Source organism: Nannospalax galili, unplaced genomic scaffold (genome assembly GCF_000622305.1).
Source record: "Nannospalax galili isolate Female #2095 unplaced genomic scaffold, S.galili_v1.0 scaffold160, whole genome shotgun sequence".
Lineage (NCBI taxonomy): Eukaryota > Metazoa > Chordata > Mammalia > Rodentia > Spalacidae > Nannospalax > Nannospalax galili.
The window spans coordinates 1,673,402-1,686,833 of record NW_008346900.1 but is presented as its reverse complement, the minus strand read 5'-3'; the positions used below and the strand labels follow the sequence as shown (position 1 = coordinate 1,686,833).

General features: G+C 56.9%; 1 protein-coding gene across 1 annotated transcript in view; it reads left to right on the top strand.

The window, feature by feature from the left end:
* Positions 1 to 6: 6 nt before the first annotated feature.
* The window catches only part of Lama5 (laminin subunit alpha 5), a 51,512-nt gene continuing 38,086 nt past the window's right edge, over positions 7 to 13,432 (top strand). The window contains exons 1-2 of the mRNA XM_008843240.3: positions 7 to 337; positions 4,103 to 4,255. Of these exons, the coding sequence (XP_008841462.1) occupies positions 23 to 337; positions 4,103 to 4,255 (468 nt within the window). The 5' untranslated portion in view covers positions 7 to 22. The remainder of the gene's footprint in view (positions 338 to 4,102; positions 4,256 to 13,432) is intronic.

Here is a 13,432-nt window from a genome sequence, read left to right as displayed (position 1 = left end):
AAGACGCTGCCCCAGCCAGAAGATGGCGAAGCGCGGCGCGCGGCTGTGCAGCGGGAGCGCACCGCACGTCGGTGGTCCCTGGGGCCCCGCGCCGCCGCCGCCGCTGCTGCTGCTGCTGGCCGGGCTGGTGCTGCTGGGCGAGGCGCGGGCCCCCGCGGGCGATGGCTTCAGCCTGCACCCGCCCTACTTCAACCTGGCGGAGGGTGCCCGCATCGCCGCGTCCGCGACCTGCGGCGAAGAGGCCCCGGCTCGCGGCGCCCCGCGCCCCACGGAGGACCTCTACTGCAAGCTGGTGGGGGGCCCCGTGGCCGGCGGGGACCCCAACCAGACCATCCAGGTGAGCGCGGGGAGGAGTTGGCTGCACCGTCCAGCGGTGTTCCCACCGGAGCGCCGGAACCCAGCCGACTCCCGGGGGTGCCCGGGCCCCAGGAGAGTCCAAGCAAGGGTCCCGACTCTCCCGCCCGGACTCGGTGGTTCCGCATTGAGGGACCGACCAAAAAGTACCCCAACGCGGCTACTGAAACTTGCGCAGAAACTGCGCGTCCTGCTGGAAAGGCCAATGAAGCGTCCCTGAGGCGGACCAGGAGCCCGCGGGGCCGGCGCAGCCCGGTGGCGGTGACCTAGACTGGAGGAGACCGGTACCCAGTCCCCGGTGGCTCCGAGTCCGGGATCCCAGGGAGGGCGGAACTTGGCTAAGTTCCTCCCACGGTGCACACTTGCTGTGGGGAGGGGGCGGGAACTCTTTCTTCCCCCGGGACCGGCTGGAACCTGTTGGCCTCCTGATGGGAACCAAACGTGCGCAAGAGCCGCGCGGCGCCCTTAGGGCTACGGTCTCTTGGTCGCTCACTAACCCAGCAGAGGATTGAAGCTTCTCGGTGGGAGGTGGGCGAGGGCCGGCAGGCCAGGTGGAACTGAGCGGGAACACCTGTGGGCCTTCGGGGCAGGGCCCTGCTCAGCAGGTGGTGGATCTGTGCGTTTCAGGCTCCTAAAAGACTCTCCCGAGGACTGACCCTCAGGCTGAGCCTGCAGGTGGGCCAAGTGGCCCTGCAGCTGGACCCCATCACCGGGAGAGCTGACCGATCAGATACTCTGGATTTCTGTCGGGGCTGGGGTCAGCCTTGCCGGCGAAGTCTAGCGCTCCAGTGTTCCCTGCAGTCCATCCTAAGACAGACTGCTCATCCTTGCCCCGCGTTAGGGCGAGTCAGGGGCCATCAGGGCCTGTGTAATTCAAACTGCCTCTTGTAGGGATCTGCTTCCACCTCCGTGGAAGGAGGCTGGGGAAAGAGAAGACAGCTGAAAATGAGTTAATGGTGGTGAGGAAAGAGCCTAGCTCTGCCCACTCCTTACCAGGCCACCACCCTCCTTGCCTGCCCACTCGGCGACCCCCCCCCCATGGGCTTCCAAGTCGGGAGGAGGGAACTGAGAGAGACCAGGATCCCCCGTGCTCTGGCCTCCTACATTCTGTAAGAATAAGTGTAGGGGCAGCTTCCAAGACCGGGAACCTGAGGCCTGGAAAGGTGCAGACACCTGCTTGAAGGCTTACAAGCCAGAATGGGGTCCAGCTGGAGCAAGCAGTCAGAGTGGTGTGCCCCTTGACTGGGGGCTCCCTGCATGTGGTTGTAAGGAGGGTGGGTCTTAGGAGGGGGCCCCTGAGGGGAGCTTCGTACCTGCTGAAGAAGGACTGGCTGGGCTCCGTAGACCCTCCTCACTGCTTAGCTAAGAGTTTGCTGTTTCTTGAGGTGGGAAATCAAGTCCCAGACCACCACCCCCTGATCCACCTGTGCACTGGCCCACTTGGAGGATTATCTGCTGTATGGTATCATCTCTCTGTATCTCTCTGTATGGTATCATCACTTCCTTATAGTGAGTGGTACAGGCCCAGCTTGGGAACCAAGTGGCCTGGGGCCGCATCTCAAGGGCCCACTGTGTCCAGCATGGGGTGGGGAGTGAGGCATCGAGGACACAGGTCCTAACCCCACAGCATGGCCCCAAGAAGGCAGGGGCCCTCTGTGCAACAGAATGGGACCTTGGCATCCCACAGAGGAGCCTGGGCGAAGTCCTAGTGGGCCTCTGGACAAAGAGAGTAGGTACCCAGGGCAGACAGAGGGCAGCTAACACTGCTGCCGGCCCAGTCTCAGGTGGGCATCAGAGAGGAACTGTGCCACCCTGGGCCAGGCCAGCTGGTGACTCACTAGGAGAGGAAGTCCTAATCAGCCCCTGTATTTCCTAGTTCTGTTCCCGTCAGGACCCTGTGGAGCAGAGGGGTGGAGGGAGTCTGGTTTTCCAGCCCTGTGTCAGTAGGGAAACACTGGCCACCAAGGGAGCTTGCTGCTGAGCAGGGACTTGCACTGCTGTTCTCTTAACTCTCCAGATCCTCTGTCACCTGGAAAGGGTCACACACTTACTTCTCTGGGCTCCTGGAAAACTAGAGGCCCCTCTTGCATCCTTGACCCTTGGCCCGGGTTCTGGGGGTGCTCTTGTGTCCCACTGGGTCTGGACCAGCAAACAGCCTCCATGGGAGGCCTATTCAACTACATCCTTCTGCCCAGCCCCACCCTGGCCAGCACCCATGGGGTGTCTTGTCATTGAGCCTTTTGGGCCCCTTTTTGTGTCCCCTGAAGCTCTGTAGGCCGAGGATACCCAGGTTTTTGCTTGGGCGGGGGGTAACCACTTAGACTTAGTCTGGCGCAGACAGGCTGACCATTCCCGTAACCCCTCTGTGCAACAGTTCCGGGTGGTGGAGCAGGAAAGGTGTGCCGCCACTGCAGAGCTCTGGGGGCCCTGGTGGGACTAGCCAGATGGTTGTTGGGATAAATATAGCAGGCAAAGCCTGGCAGGATGCAGGTCAACTTCTTGGGTGGTCCAGAGCAATGCCTTGCCCAGGGACTGACATCTAAACTAAGATGGAGGACACAGCTAGCATGAAGTCTTACAAAGACTACCAGGCAAGAGTGACCCAGATGGCAGGCAGCACCTGGGATCTCCAGGACCACAGACAACATGGTGTCTGCTGCCTTCTGGATTGAGTACACACAGTGGGACTAGCTGGAACTCCAGGGAAGGGTCTACTATGTCAAGTAGGGGCTGGTTTTGCAGAGACCTCCTATACCCCAACCCCCTCTTGGGAGAGGAGGTCTGTCCCCTACCCTCAGCCTGGGAGGGGTAGGGCCACCTTCTGGGCCAGGTCTCTAAAGCTGCCTTTGTGTGTAGGACAGGTAAGGTTTCCTCATGGGGTGAGGGGGTGGGCTCTCATGGCCCTGCCCCTGACCCTCCCACACCAGAGTTAGCAGTCCAGGACTCTGCTGTAGCGTCCCACAGGCCCCAGCAGGTGACTGGGCTGTGACTCTAGCAGCTCAAGCCTTGTGTGTATCTGTTCATCCCAGTGAGCAGGTGCCCCATTATCCCCACCCTGCAGATGGGGACACCAGGGCTTCTAGGGAGCTGTGCTGTGTCCCAGGGCTCAGTCAGGAGGGCCAGGCCTCCTGCCATTGCCTCGAACTTTTGTCTTCCAGCCCAGGCCCCACAGACTCCCCGTAGCTTAACTCTGTCTCTGGAGACCCTCTTCCATAGGGTACACGACAGGAGGCCCAGGTGGGGCCTCTGGGGACAGGCTTGCGGGGGGGGGGTGACTCTCCTAGGATCTTTCTCCACCAGGTGATCTTCCTGTAGCTTACCCTCCTCATCCACCTTACCCCACACTGCTCAACCCCTTATAGAGTTCCTTGCAGTGGCCAGCAGGGAAAGTGGTGGTGGGAGTGGTAGAGTGCATCTTGTCCACACTTGTCCCTTTTTCCTTTGGCTCTAACTGCACTGGTCTGAAGGCCTCTGCAATACCCTTTGTACCATAGCGTAGTCCCTTTGCCCTGAAGGTCTCAGATGCTACTGCCTAAAACAGGTGTCCACTCCCACCCTAGTTTTTCTGTGATGTGTGTGACTTGTCTCACAGGAGCCATAGCCCTTGAATTGACCTAACACATGTGGTCGATGAGCATCTGAAGGTTGAGGATGGAATCTGGGGCTCATATGGCAGGAATGTGGCTCTAGAGGGGACAAGGGGTTCCCAGACCTTCTGGGTCATCTGACCGTGCCCTCCTCCCTGCAGGGCCAATACTGCGACATCTGCACAGCTGCCAGCAACAACAAGGCACACCCTGCGAGCAATGCTATCGATGGCACCGAGCGCTGGTGGCAGAGTCCGCCTCTGTCCCGTGGCCTGGAGTATAACGAGGTCAACGTCACCCTGGACCTGGGCCAGGTAAGGTCTGTTTTTGCCTGTGCTGCTCCAGTCACATAGTTCACCTCAGACAAGACAATGGGATTGGTGAGGTCACCACAGAGAGAGACTGAGTCTAGGGCAGGACTGCTAGGGGCAGAGCAGGCCAGTGGTAGGTGTCTTTGTTCTTTCAGCATCCCTGGATGGACAGGAAGGCGAAGGCTGAATGGGCACCACAAGGGCCACCCCAGAGTTGGCAGGGAACAGGTGCTGAGTATGTAGCTGGGAGGTACTGCAGACATGCTAGGAGCCCCTGGTGCCCTCAGAGGCCTGCCTGTGTTTACTTTAAGGAATTCCTAATGGGGATGGGAGGGGTGCAGGAATGTGGAGGAGGTCTGGTAGAAGTGGACATTCCTGAGATACCTGTGCTCTAGTGACCACCTTTGGGTCAAGAGATCAGTGCCTGAAGCAGAGTGCCAACTCTGGGCCCTCATTGGCCTCCAGGTCCCTGTGTAGGCAGGGCTGTGGGTCAGAATGTTTCTCCGTGATGAGCAAGCCCACTCCGAGATGGATAGGGTCTGGGAGCCTTGATCTTGCTCCGGGACTGGGTCACACTCATAGCCATGTCCTGCTCTGTGTAACGGCCCAGGTGTTTAGCCTTGGGAGCCTGGTTTGTGGAAGTGGTAACCATATTGGGGCTCCCTGGACCAGAGAAAAGTGGGTGGATAAGGCTGGAGTTGGGGTCAGGGTGGGGCAGGCTACAGGACTGCTTCCTTTATAGCTATCATCCTGTCAGCCCTGAAACTTGTGTCTCCTGCCACAACTCTGCTGGCCTCTGCTCTGTTCTGGGCCTGTACATCTGCTGCACCCAGAGGTGTGGGAGGAGGCACAGCATGGTGGAAGGAGAGGAGGCAAGGCCAGGCCTCCATAGCCAGGCTATGAGGACAGGCCTGTAGGACAGGTACTTCCTTCCCTGCCTGGCAGCTCGTGGGCAGGCAGCTGGGGAGCAGACTGGGTCCCAACAAGAGGTCTAGAATTTCCAGGGGACCTGATTCACAGTTGTGCCTCAGCATCCAGGGTAGAAAAGGAGTCGGGGGCTGCCTAGCTGGGCTCTCCTGGCCCATTTCTCTTATCTCCCAGCTTTTCACCTTCCGAATTCTCATCTTCTGGAGTCTCAGGGGCCTCAGGAGTCCCATGGGCCCAAGGCCACCCACCCCCTGCTCTGGCACAGCAGCAGGGTACTCATAGGAAAGCGTGTATGTGAACCCTCACTTACTGAAAGCAACAAGGGGTGCTCGTGCCCTCCCTCCCAAAGTCTTGCCTGGTTGAGCCTAGGGAGGAAAGAGAGGGCCGTGTCTCCATGGCAACCCCACAGGGCCTGCAGAGCAGGTGGGCACTGTGCCCAAGTGCTGTGTGGGAGGGGCTAGGGCAGTAGACTGCCTGGCTGACCCCGTGTGGACTTTGCTACCTCTAAGGCCCAGAGTCCTCTCTGAGCCTCAGTCTCCATATCTGTCTGTTGGGGCTGCAGCAAGTCCACCTTTAGGTTTTTCCAAGCTAGGAGAGTGTTTCTTATATGGACACCTTATCTTCCCAAGCCTCAGTTTTACCAGCCACAGAATGACACAAGGGAAAGGGAACCCTTTCCAACTACATGTCAGAAGAGGCTACCAGCTTTTCACCATCTTTCCTCTCTCCGATCTCCCTATCCCCCACAACCCCTGCTGGCTGCTGGCGGTGTTCGAGGCAGGAAGCTCTGGGGCTGGGGCAGGCAGTCTGATTCCATCTCTCTATGCTGGGAGAGTTCTTCCCGGGCTTCTGAGATGCAGCCCTGGGAGGTCCTCCTAGGTGCAGGCCCTGAGCTCAGACTCCTTCAGGAAGCATAAGAAGTGCCTGGCCGGCCGCCTTTGTTCTTGTGAAAGCGGATGCCCTGGAAGGGGGTGGGGGTAGCTGGCACGGACACTCAAGTTCTTCCTAGGGGGGGTGGACTGGGCTGCCAGGATCTTAAGCCCGTAAGTGGGCCCAAGATTGGCACTGGACTTGGTAGGCTAGTCCCCATGACATCCATCTAAGAGCAGCCAGGGCCCCTGGACAAGACTCCTGGGAGAGCCTGGGCCTTTACTAGGGCCTTGAAAGAGGATTCTTTCTGTGGGAGGGTCCCCAGGAAGAGGCTTCTGCTGGTAACAAAGGGACAGTTTCCTGAGTCCCAGCCTGACTTCCCCGGGGGTCTGGTTCAGGGTGGGGGGTGGGGTGTCAGGCTCTTGTATCTCCATGTCCTCTGGACCCTTCTGGGGCCCAGTAGTCAAGTGGCTGCTCTGGTTTCCTCTTTCCAGAGTCAGACCCTGCACTCACGGAATCAGGCTAAGACCACGTGGCAGAGGAGCCTAACCTGAGTACCACTTCCAGCCCCCACCCCCCCAGCTCACCAGCATTGTGCACCCAGGTCTTAGAAGCAGGCAGGGATAAGTTGGCTGACTGTAGACCACCTCCATCACCCCCTGGTGATCTGGCCCCTCAGGGTTCCCCTCAGTACCTCCCCATTACCTGTGGTGTCAGCCCCCCTTCCCAGGTCAGCTAGTCCCCTTCCTGGCAGGGAGCCAGGGCTTTGTTCTCACCTGTTGCTATGCAGACTCAGGTGATGCAGCAGCCCTTGCCCCAGCCCCAAAGGCCCTGAGCTACGGGATGACTGGGGATGCCGGGCTGATGGCAAAGAGGGGCCAAGATGTACAGGGACACTGAGGTCACTTGGGATGTGGACTGGACTGGGTGGACCTGAGGCTAAAGTATTGGTAGAGAATAGGAAAGGCCCTGGGTGAAGAGCCTGTCCATCCCCCCACCCCCACCCCCGGACATGGAGGGCATGTTGGCTCTCAGATGTCCTTTAGGCCTGCCCTGTCCTGCACTCTCAGGAAAGCTAGTTTGGGGATCTGTGGACAAGCTTGCTGGTCCTGGGTGCTGCTGGTAATCATGAGGGTGAAGCTGCTGTTACAGCTTCCTGAGCCTGGCCGGACTCACAGCCATGTGGCCAGTGCCCTGAGACCAGCTGGGTTGTCCAGGGAAGTGGCAGGAAGTGTACCCATAGTCAGGCTTAAGTTACAGAGTCCAGTGGCTGGGACAGGTGCAGGGGTGTGCCAGCCTGACCCCTTCAGCTGGACTCCAGGGGCGGGATAGAGTAGGCAGGTTCTCAGGCCGAGCCTGAGCTGGCCTTTCCTTCCCTCAGTGGTTTGATGCATGTGCACAGGGCAAGTGGCAAGCCTTTCCTTTTCCTGGGTCTCCTTCCTCCACTTCTCCCCTCCCCTCCCTTTTCTCCTCCTCTATCCACCTCCTCCTCTCCCTCTGTCTTAATCTGATACCCCTCCCTTCCCTTTACCTGTCCCACCTAGCCCTCCTCCCTCTACCTCTCTTGTCTATACCCTCCCCTCCCTCTACTTGCCTCCTCCTCCTCCTCTCCCCACCCCCCCCACCCCCTTTTTCTTTTTTGGTCTTTGAGACAGGGTCTCCCTGTAGCCCCAGCTGTCCTGGAACTCACTGTGTAGACCAGGCTGGCCTCAATCTCACAGAGATCCACCCGCTTCTGCCTCCAGTGCTAGGACTAAAGGTGTGTGCCACCCCAGCTCCCCTCCCTCTTCTTACTCTTCCTGCTCAGAGGGGGACCCTGGCTGCTCCTCTGCTACCACACTGGCTGGCGCTCAGTAGCTGCACGCCACTGTCACACACTGGTCCCCTTCCTTACTCACTCATGGACAAAGTGATGCCCATGTCTGCACCACCCGTCCTGACACTCCCCATGCCGTGGCACCCCCCCACCCCCGGTGCACCCCCTCACCCTGCCAAACGCTTCCTGTGTTCTGTGTTTTTAAACAAAGTCCGCTGTGTGCTCTTCTGTCAACTCTCACTGCACCTCTTGGTGGAGACTAAACTGTTTGGGTTTCAGCCATGGGGTCCCCTTGGGGTCAACTCTACTTCCTGTGGCTCCCCCCGCCCCAGCTGACCATTTGGACTGCCAGGAGGAGGGACAGGGAGCTCAGGCTAGTTGGGGTGCCCAGGGTCCCTGAGCCCATCCCAGGTCCCCCTGTTGCTGTCACAAGGGCTGTTTAGCATCTGTCTAGCTGGGATCCCTAGCTGGCTACCTCCTGTCCCCTGCCAGGGCCGTCATCTCTGCCTGTTCCCTGACAGCCTTTCTGCATGCTCTGGACACACCTGTTGCCTGTTGCCTCAGCAGCGTTGGGGTTCCTGGGCCTCCTGGGCCTCTACCTGTTCTTGGTACATCTCATGGTTTTTGTTTTTCATGTTTTTGTTTTTATCACACAGGGTCTTGTTTTATGGAACAGGATGGCCTCAAGCTTGCAGTGTAGCTGAGGATGAGCTCAAACTGCCTGGTCCTCCCAAGTGCTCAGATTATAAGCATGTGCCACCATACAGGCTTCCACCCCATGTCTGTATTTAATAATTTGACTCACTTTCAAAGTTCTGGGGACAGAGCCCGGGTCCTTGCATATGCTAAGCTAGCACTATACAACTGAGGTTCATACCAGCTCCCATGCTCGTAGTTTTGCTCCTGAGTGGTGGGCTTGTCCGTGGCCCCCTAGCCTTTTTCACTCCTCCACCTCTTGGGTTGGGGTCCATATGTGATCTGTTTTTTGGGTTCCCTGGTTTGTTGAAGGGATAGCTCTGCCTTACCCAGCTGTGAGTCTGAGCAGACCCCATCACAGCCCCTGCTGCGATGGCCTCAGGTTTCCAGGTAGGGTCTTGGTGAGGTGGAAAACATTTGGAGAGTGGACAGAGAGGCTGGCAGATGGACTGGACCACTCACAGCCTAGAAGACCCAGGGAGGACCCAGAAAGTCCACGTTCCCTGGGGTTTGATCTGGAGGGGTGGTGTTAGCCGGATGCCTAGGGCTAGGAAGGGCTTCCTGCCTCCACCCAGCACCACCTGGGACCCTGGCCTCTTCCCTGGAATTAGCATAGGGCCTTCTTCCTGCAGGGCTCAGGCTGAGTCACAGGCCTCCTGCTGAGTCATACCACTGAAAGGGCAGGTCATCCCCCTCAGCCCCAGGATGCTACAGTTGCCTGCCTTGGTCTCCTCAGTCCTCAGATGGGACAGGGAAGGGTAGAGCTATGGACTTAGGAAACAGCACTGCTCTTCCCTGAGGTGCCTGCCCCTTGGTGATGCGATGTCTGAGTCTGGTTGCTGCCAGCTAAGAGACTGACCTTCTGTACATATCCTGGATGTGGACATCTCCCCTCTCGTCCTCAGGTGTGATGTCCAGACCCAGCCCGCCCCTGCTTGTTTCTGCTTGGGTTCAGGGGCAGCCCCTCTGCCAGGTGGCTTCTATTCTACCCACCCAAGGGACACGTCATCTTCCACCTGAGGCTCTGGAGCCTTCACACCAAAATGGCAGTGCCTTATTTGACCGTCCCCTCTGAAACTCTTCCTGATGCCCTGTGCCTCGGGTGGAAAAGTGGCTGTCCAGGGCCACATGGTTCCTCAAACCCAGAGCCTGCCTTGGACTTCTGCCCTGGATGACCAGCCTGGCTCATGGGGCCCTTGCCAGCCTGTCAGGCAAGGTTATAGGGCAGAACCTCTCTTTTGGAGTCTTGGCCCTCTGAGGTCAGGCTGGGCAGAAGTAAAGGGGCATTGGTAGCCAAGAGCCTGGCCTGGCTGCTGCCCTGGAGACGTGCCTGCTCAAAAATAGCCAGATTTTTAAAAATAACCAGCAGCTTTTGTTTGCCTTTTGCTTTAAAAGACATTTTTTCCCTCTGCAAAGAGCTGTGCAGTAGCAGAAAGGTCAGCCTGCCTTGGCAGCTGAGTAGAGGAGGCGTGGCAGGGGAGGGCTGAGGCCAGGGGTCTGTGCCCCTCCCAGGTCACACCTCGGCCATTGCTATGGCCCTCGGAGCAGTGACCAGGTTGGAGACAGATGGGGAGTTACTAGGGCACAGCCTTCCCTGTCTTCCAGTGTCTGCAGCCAGAAGGCCCTTGAGGATGGCTGCCCAGGGCTCCTATGTGACAGACAGGCCTAGCCGGACAAGCGGGCAGAAGGTGGGATGGTTAAGCGCATCCCTGAACAGTGACAGGAGTTTCCATGCCCCTGTACTCTGCCCATCAGTGTTTGTGAAGTGTACTCAGCTAAGGAAAATGCAGGGCCAGCTGACTGGGGAGAGCCAGAGCATCCAGCAAGTGTGCAGCCTGGGGTTGGCCCAGGGAAAGGCGGGGGTGGGCCCCAGGGACTCATGAGGGCCAGGCTGCCAGCTCCCAGGAGCAGCCAGTGTCCATATCTGCCATATCTAAGTGTCCCCTCCTCTTTCCCCATTCTTCATGGATCCCTCTGTCCTGGCACACCGTCCCAGACCTCCTGGGATTCCAGTTTGGGCCCACAGGGTACAGAAGTTGAGGCATGGTACTGGGTTGAAGGTTGTCCTTGAAGAGGCTGGAATTCCTCTCCCCGCTGGGTGGGGGATCTCCCTGCCCTCCCCCCATAGGGAAGTGAGCAATGACCTCAGAGCTGGCAGCTCATGAATAGGCCTGTGCCCCCACCCTGGAGAGGCTGTGCTTGGCCCCACCCCTTTGTCTGGGGGTCCTGGGACTCTGCCCCACCTGAAGTCTGAGCAGCTTGGGTCTCCCTAAGGCTAGAGCCCCCAAAAGATGTGGTTCATCCATATAAGGTACCAGGTGGCTTCAGGTTGACTCAAGCTGGAGTGGGAGTGCCTCTGAGCCTTGTTTTGAGTCTTAGGGCACCTGTTCTACTTCCCCATGGGATCCTAGGCACTTGGGTGACTGGCTGCAGCAGGTGACAGGAGGGTCTAGCCTACCCACACTGTTGGTTTTCTTAGCTCTAACAGTAGGGGCAGAGCCCAGCCTCGACAATGGCCTCTCCCCTTTGTTGTTCTTGGTACAGCCTTCAGGACTTGCAGGGGGCGGGGCATTTCTTTCAGCTTCCAGGCTCATCGACAGGATGTGGAAATCATGTCTCTCTTCTTCAGCATATGAAAGGCTGAGCCTGGGGTGGGTACTGGTGGGTTACCCTAGAAGCATATGGGGAGGGACAAGGCTGGCCTGCCAGCACTGTTGGCACAGTAGGGATAACCTAGGGCATGTAGGTGGCAGAGGAAGCCAAGCTGCCAGGTACTGCCCAACAGTGAATGAGGGGCTCCCATGGCACAAAAGCCTGGACCAACGGAGAGGGCCATTAGCCTTTATGAGGGAGCTACAAGTGGGGTGTGTGTGTGTTTCTGGGGCTGGATTTCAGGATCCCATGAATGCTTGACGAGTGTCTTACCACTGAGCTACAGCCCTAGTCCTCAGCACCTCTGAACGTGGGCAAATTGTCCACCCAGTGCCTTCACCCCTTCAATCCTAAGGGATTCGTTTCTGACAGGCCAGGTCTCGGCATGGATGACTGAGGAACCACCTGCTTCATCTTACTCTTTGGGTAGATTCAGTCTGTGCATTCTTTCTTTCTTTTTTTTTTGTCTTTTTGAAGCAGGGTCTCCCTGTAGCCCCAGCTGTCCTGGAACTCACTATGTAGACCAGGCTGACATTGAACTCACAGAGATCCGCCTGTCTCTACTTCTCAAGTGCTGGGACTACAGGCGTGTGCTACCACGTCTGTGCATTCTTAACTCCATAGTATCACTGTAGGTAAGCAGAGATTGGTGGTAATAGAGAGATTGGGGGTGTCTCAGGTGAGGAGGGAACCCAGCAGGTGGGCAGGAGCTTTAGCCTGTGGAGAGAGGATAGTCCTTGGGGACATCCAGGGCTAAGGTAGTTGGTCAGGCTGCAGTCAAGGGAGGGCTTCCTTCGGGAGGTGTCCTGTAAGAACTTGTCATGTGGTGCTGGGGCCCCATGGCTGTACCCTCATAGTTTGCTGAAGAAGAGACCCATGAAGTCCTCAGGGTTAGAGTTAACAATTCCAGCACTATTCAAAAGTTCAAAGTTCAAAGTACCAATACTTAAGGCATACTGTTAACTGTGAGTCTCTGTAAAATCAAAAAGTTAAAAACTTCTAGTATATATTGATGCTTCCACTCTGAAAGGGAAGAATGGGACAAAAGCCAGAATGACAGGCACCAAATCCTATAGTTGGATCCTCAGCATTTGTAGTGACATCATCTGGGCCCCAACAGGCTTAGCTAGCTCCATCCAAATGGCCTGCGTTTATAGCCTAGGTGGCCTCTGGGGCTGGCTGTGCTTGGTGCTTGTAGCTCTTCCTTATAGATCTTCCAAGTTTCTGGCATCTCAATATCCTGGGGTCCCCACTGCTGCTCAGCCCACACCCAGATAGCCTCGTGTGTAGCCCTCTTAAGCCCTCCCTGCAGGGAGTCTGACCCTCTTACACATTGCCTGGCCTTACAGGCTTTTCTCAGAAATCTTGGGGAATGCCTCCATGACCCCCATAACTCTTGTGTTCTGTGTGGCTGTAAAAACCAGTATCATGTGAATTAGTGCCAGGTTCTGTCACCAGCCTAAGCAGTAGATTGACCCCCTGGAATCACAGCTCCAGTGGCTTCTAAGTGACTGGGTGGTAGAACCAAGGAAGAACTTCCCTGGGCAGCCTTGTGCCAGAAGAGTGCCCTAGAAACAGTATAAAGAAAGCCTTTCAATGAGTTTGTAGTTTTACACCATGGAGCCCAGGGTGGGCAGTGCCTCCTCAATTCATAGAATGCCTTCAAGGGAACTTTCCTATTTTTCCCAGTGCTAATTGTGTAATGTCTTATAAGTTACTAATCTCTTTAACAATTACACTCAGATGAGCTTTCTTTCCACCTAGGCTGCACGTTTTCCACGTTTGCCCCATTTTTCACTCCTGAGTCTCATTGTAAAGCTGGCTAAAAGCAGCCAGCAATAACCATGACGCAGCCTGAATGTTATGCTGTCTTGAAATTTTTTCCACCAAATTAATTGGTCCATTACTTTGAATTCTGCCTCATTCCTATTTTCAGGGTGTGGACATAATGTAGACAAACCCTTTGCTAGAACGGAACACAAATGGCCTCTAGTCCAATTTCCTGTAGGGTGGTTGTTGTAGTCTGAAAGCTCATGAGCCTTCACTGTCCACATTTCTTTTGGTGGGGGGATCTTTTTTTTGGTCTTTTTGAGACAGTGCCTCCCTGTAGCCCCAAATGTCCTAGAACTCACTATGTAGACCAGGCTGGCCTCGAACTCACAGAGATCCGCCTGCCTCTGCCTCCAAGTGCTGGGATTAAAGGTGTGCGCCACCACACC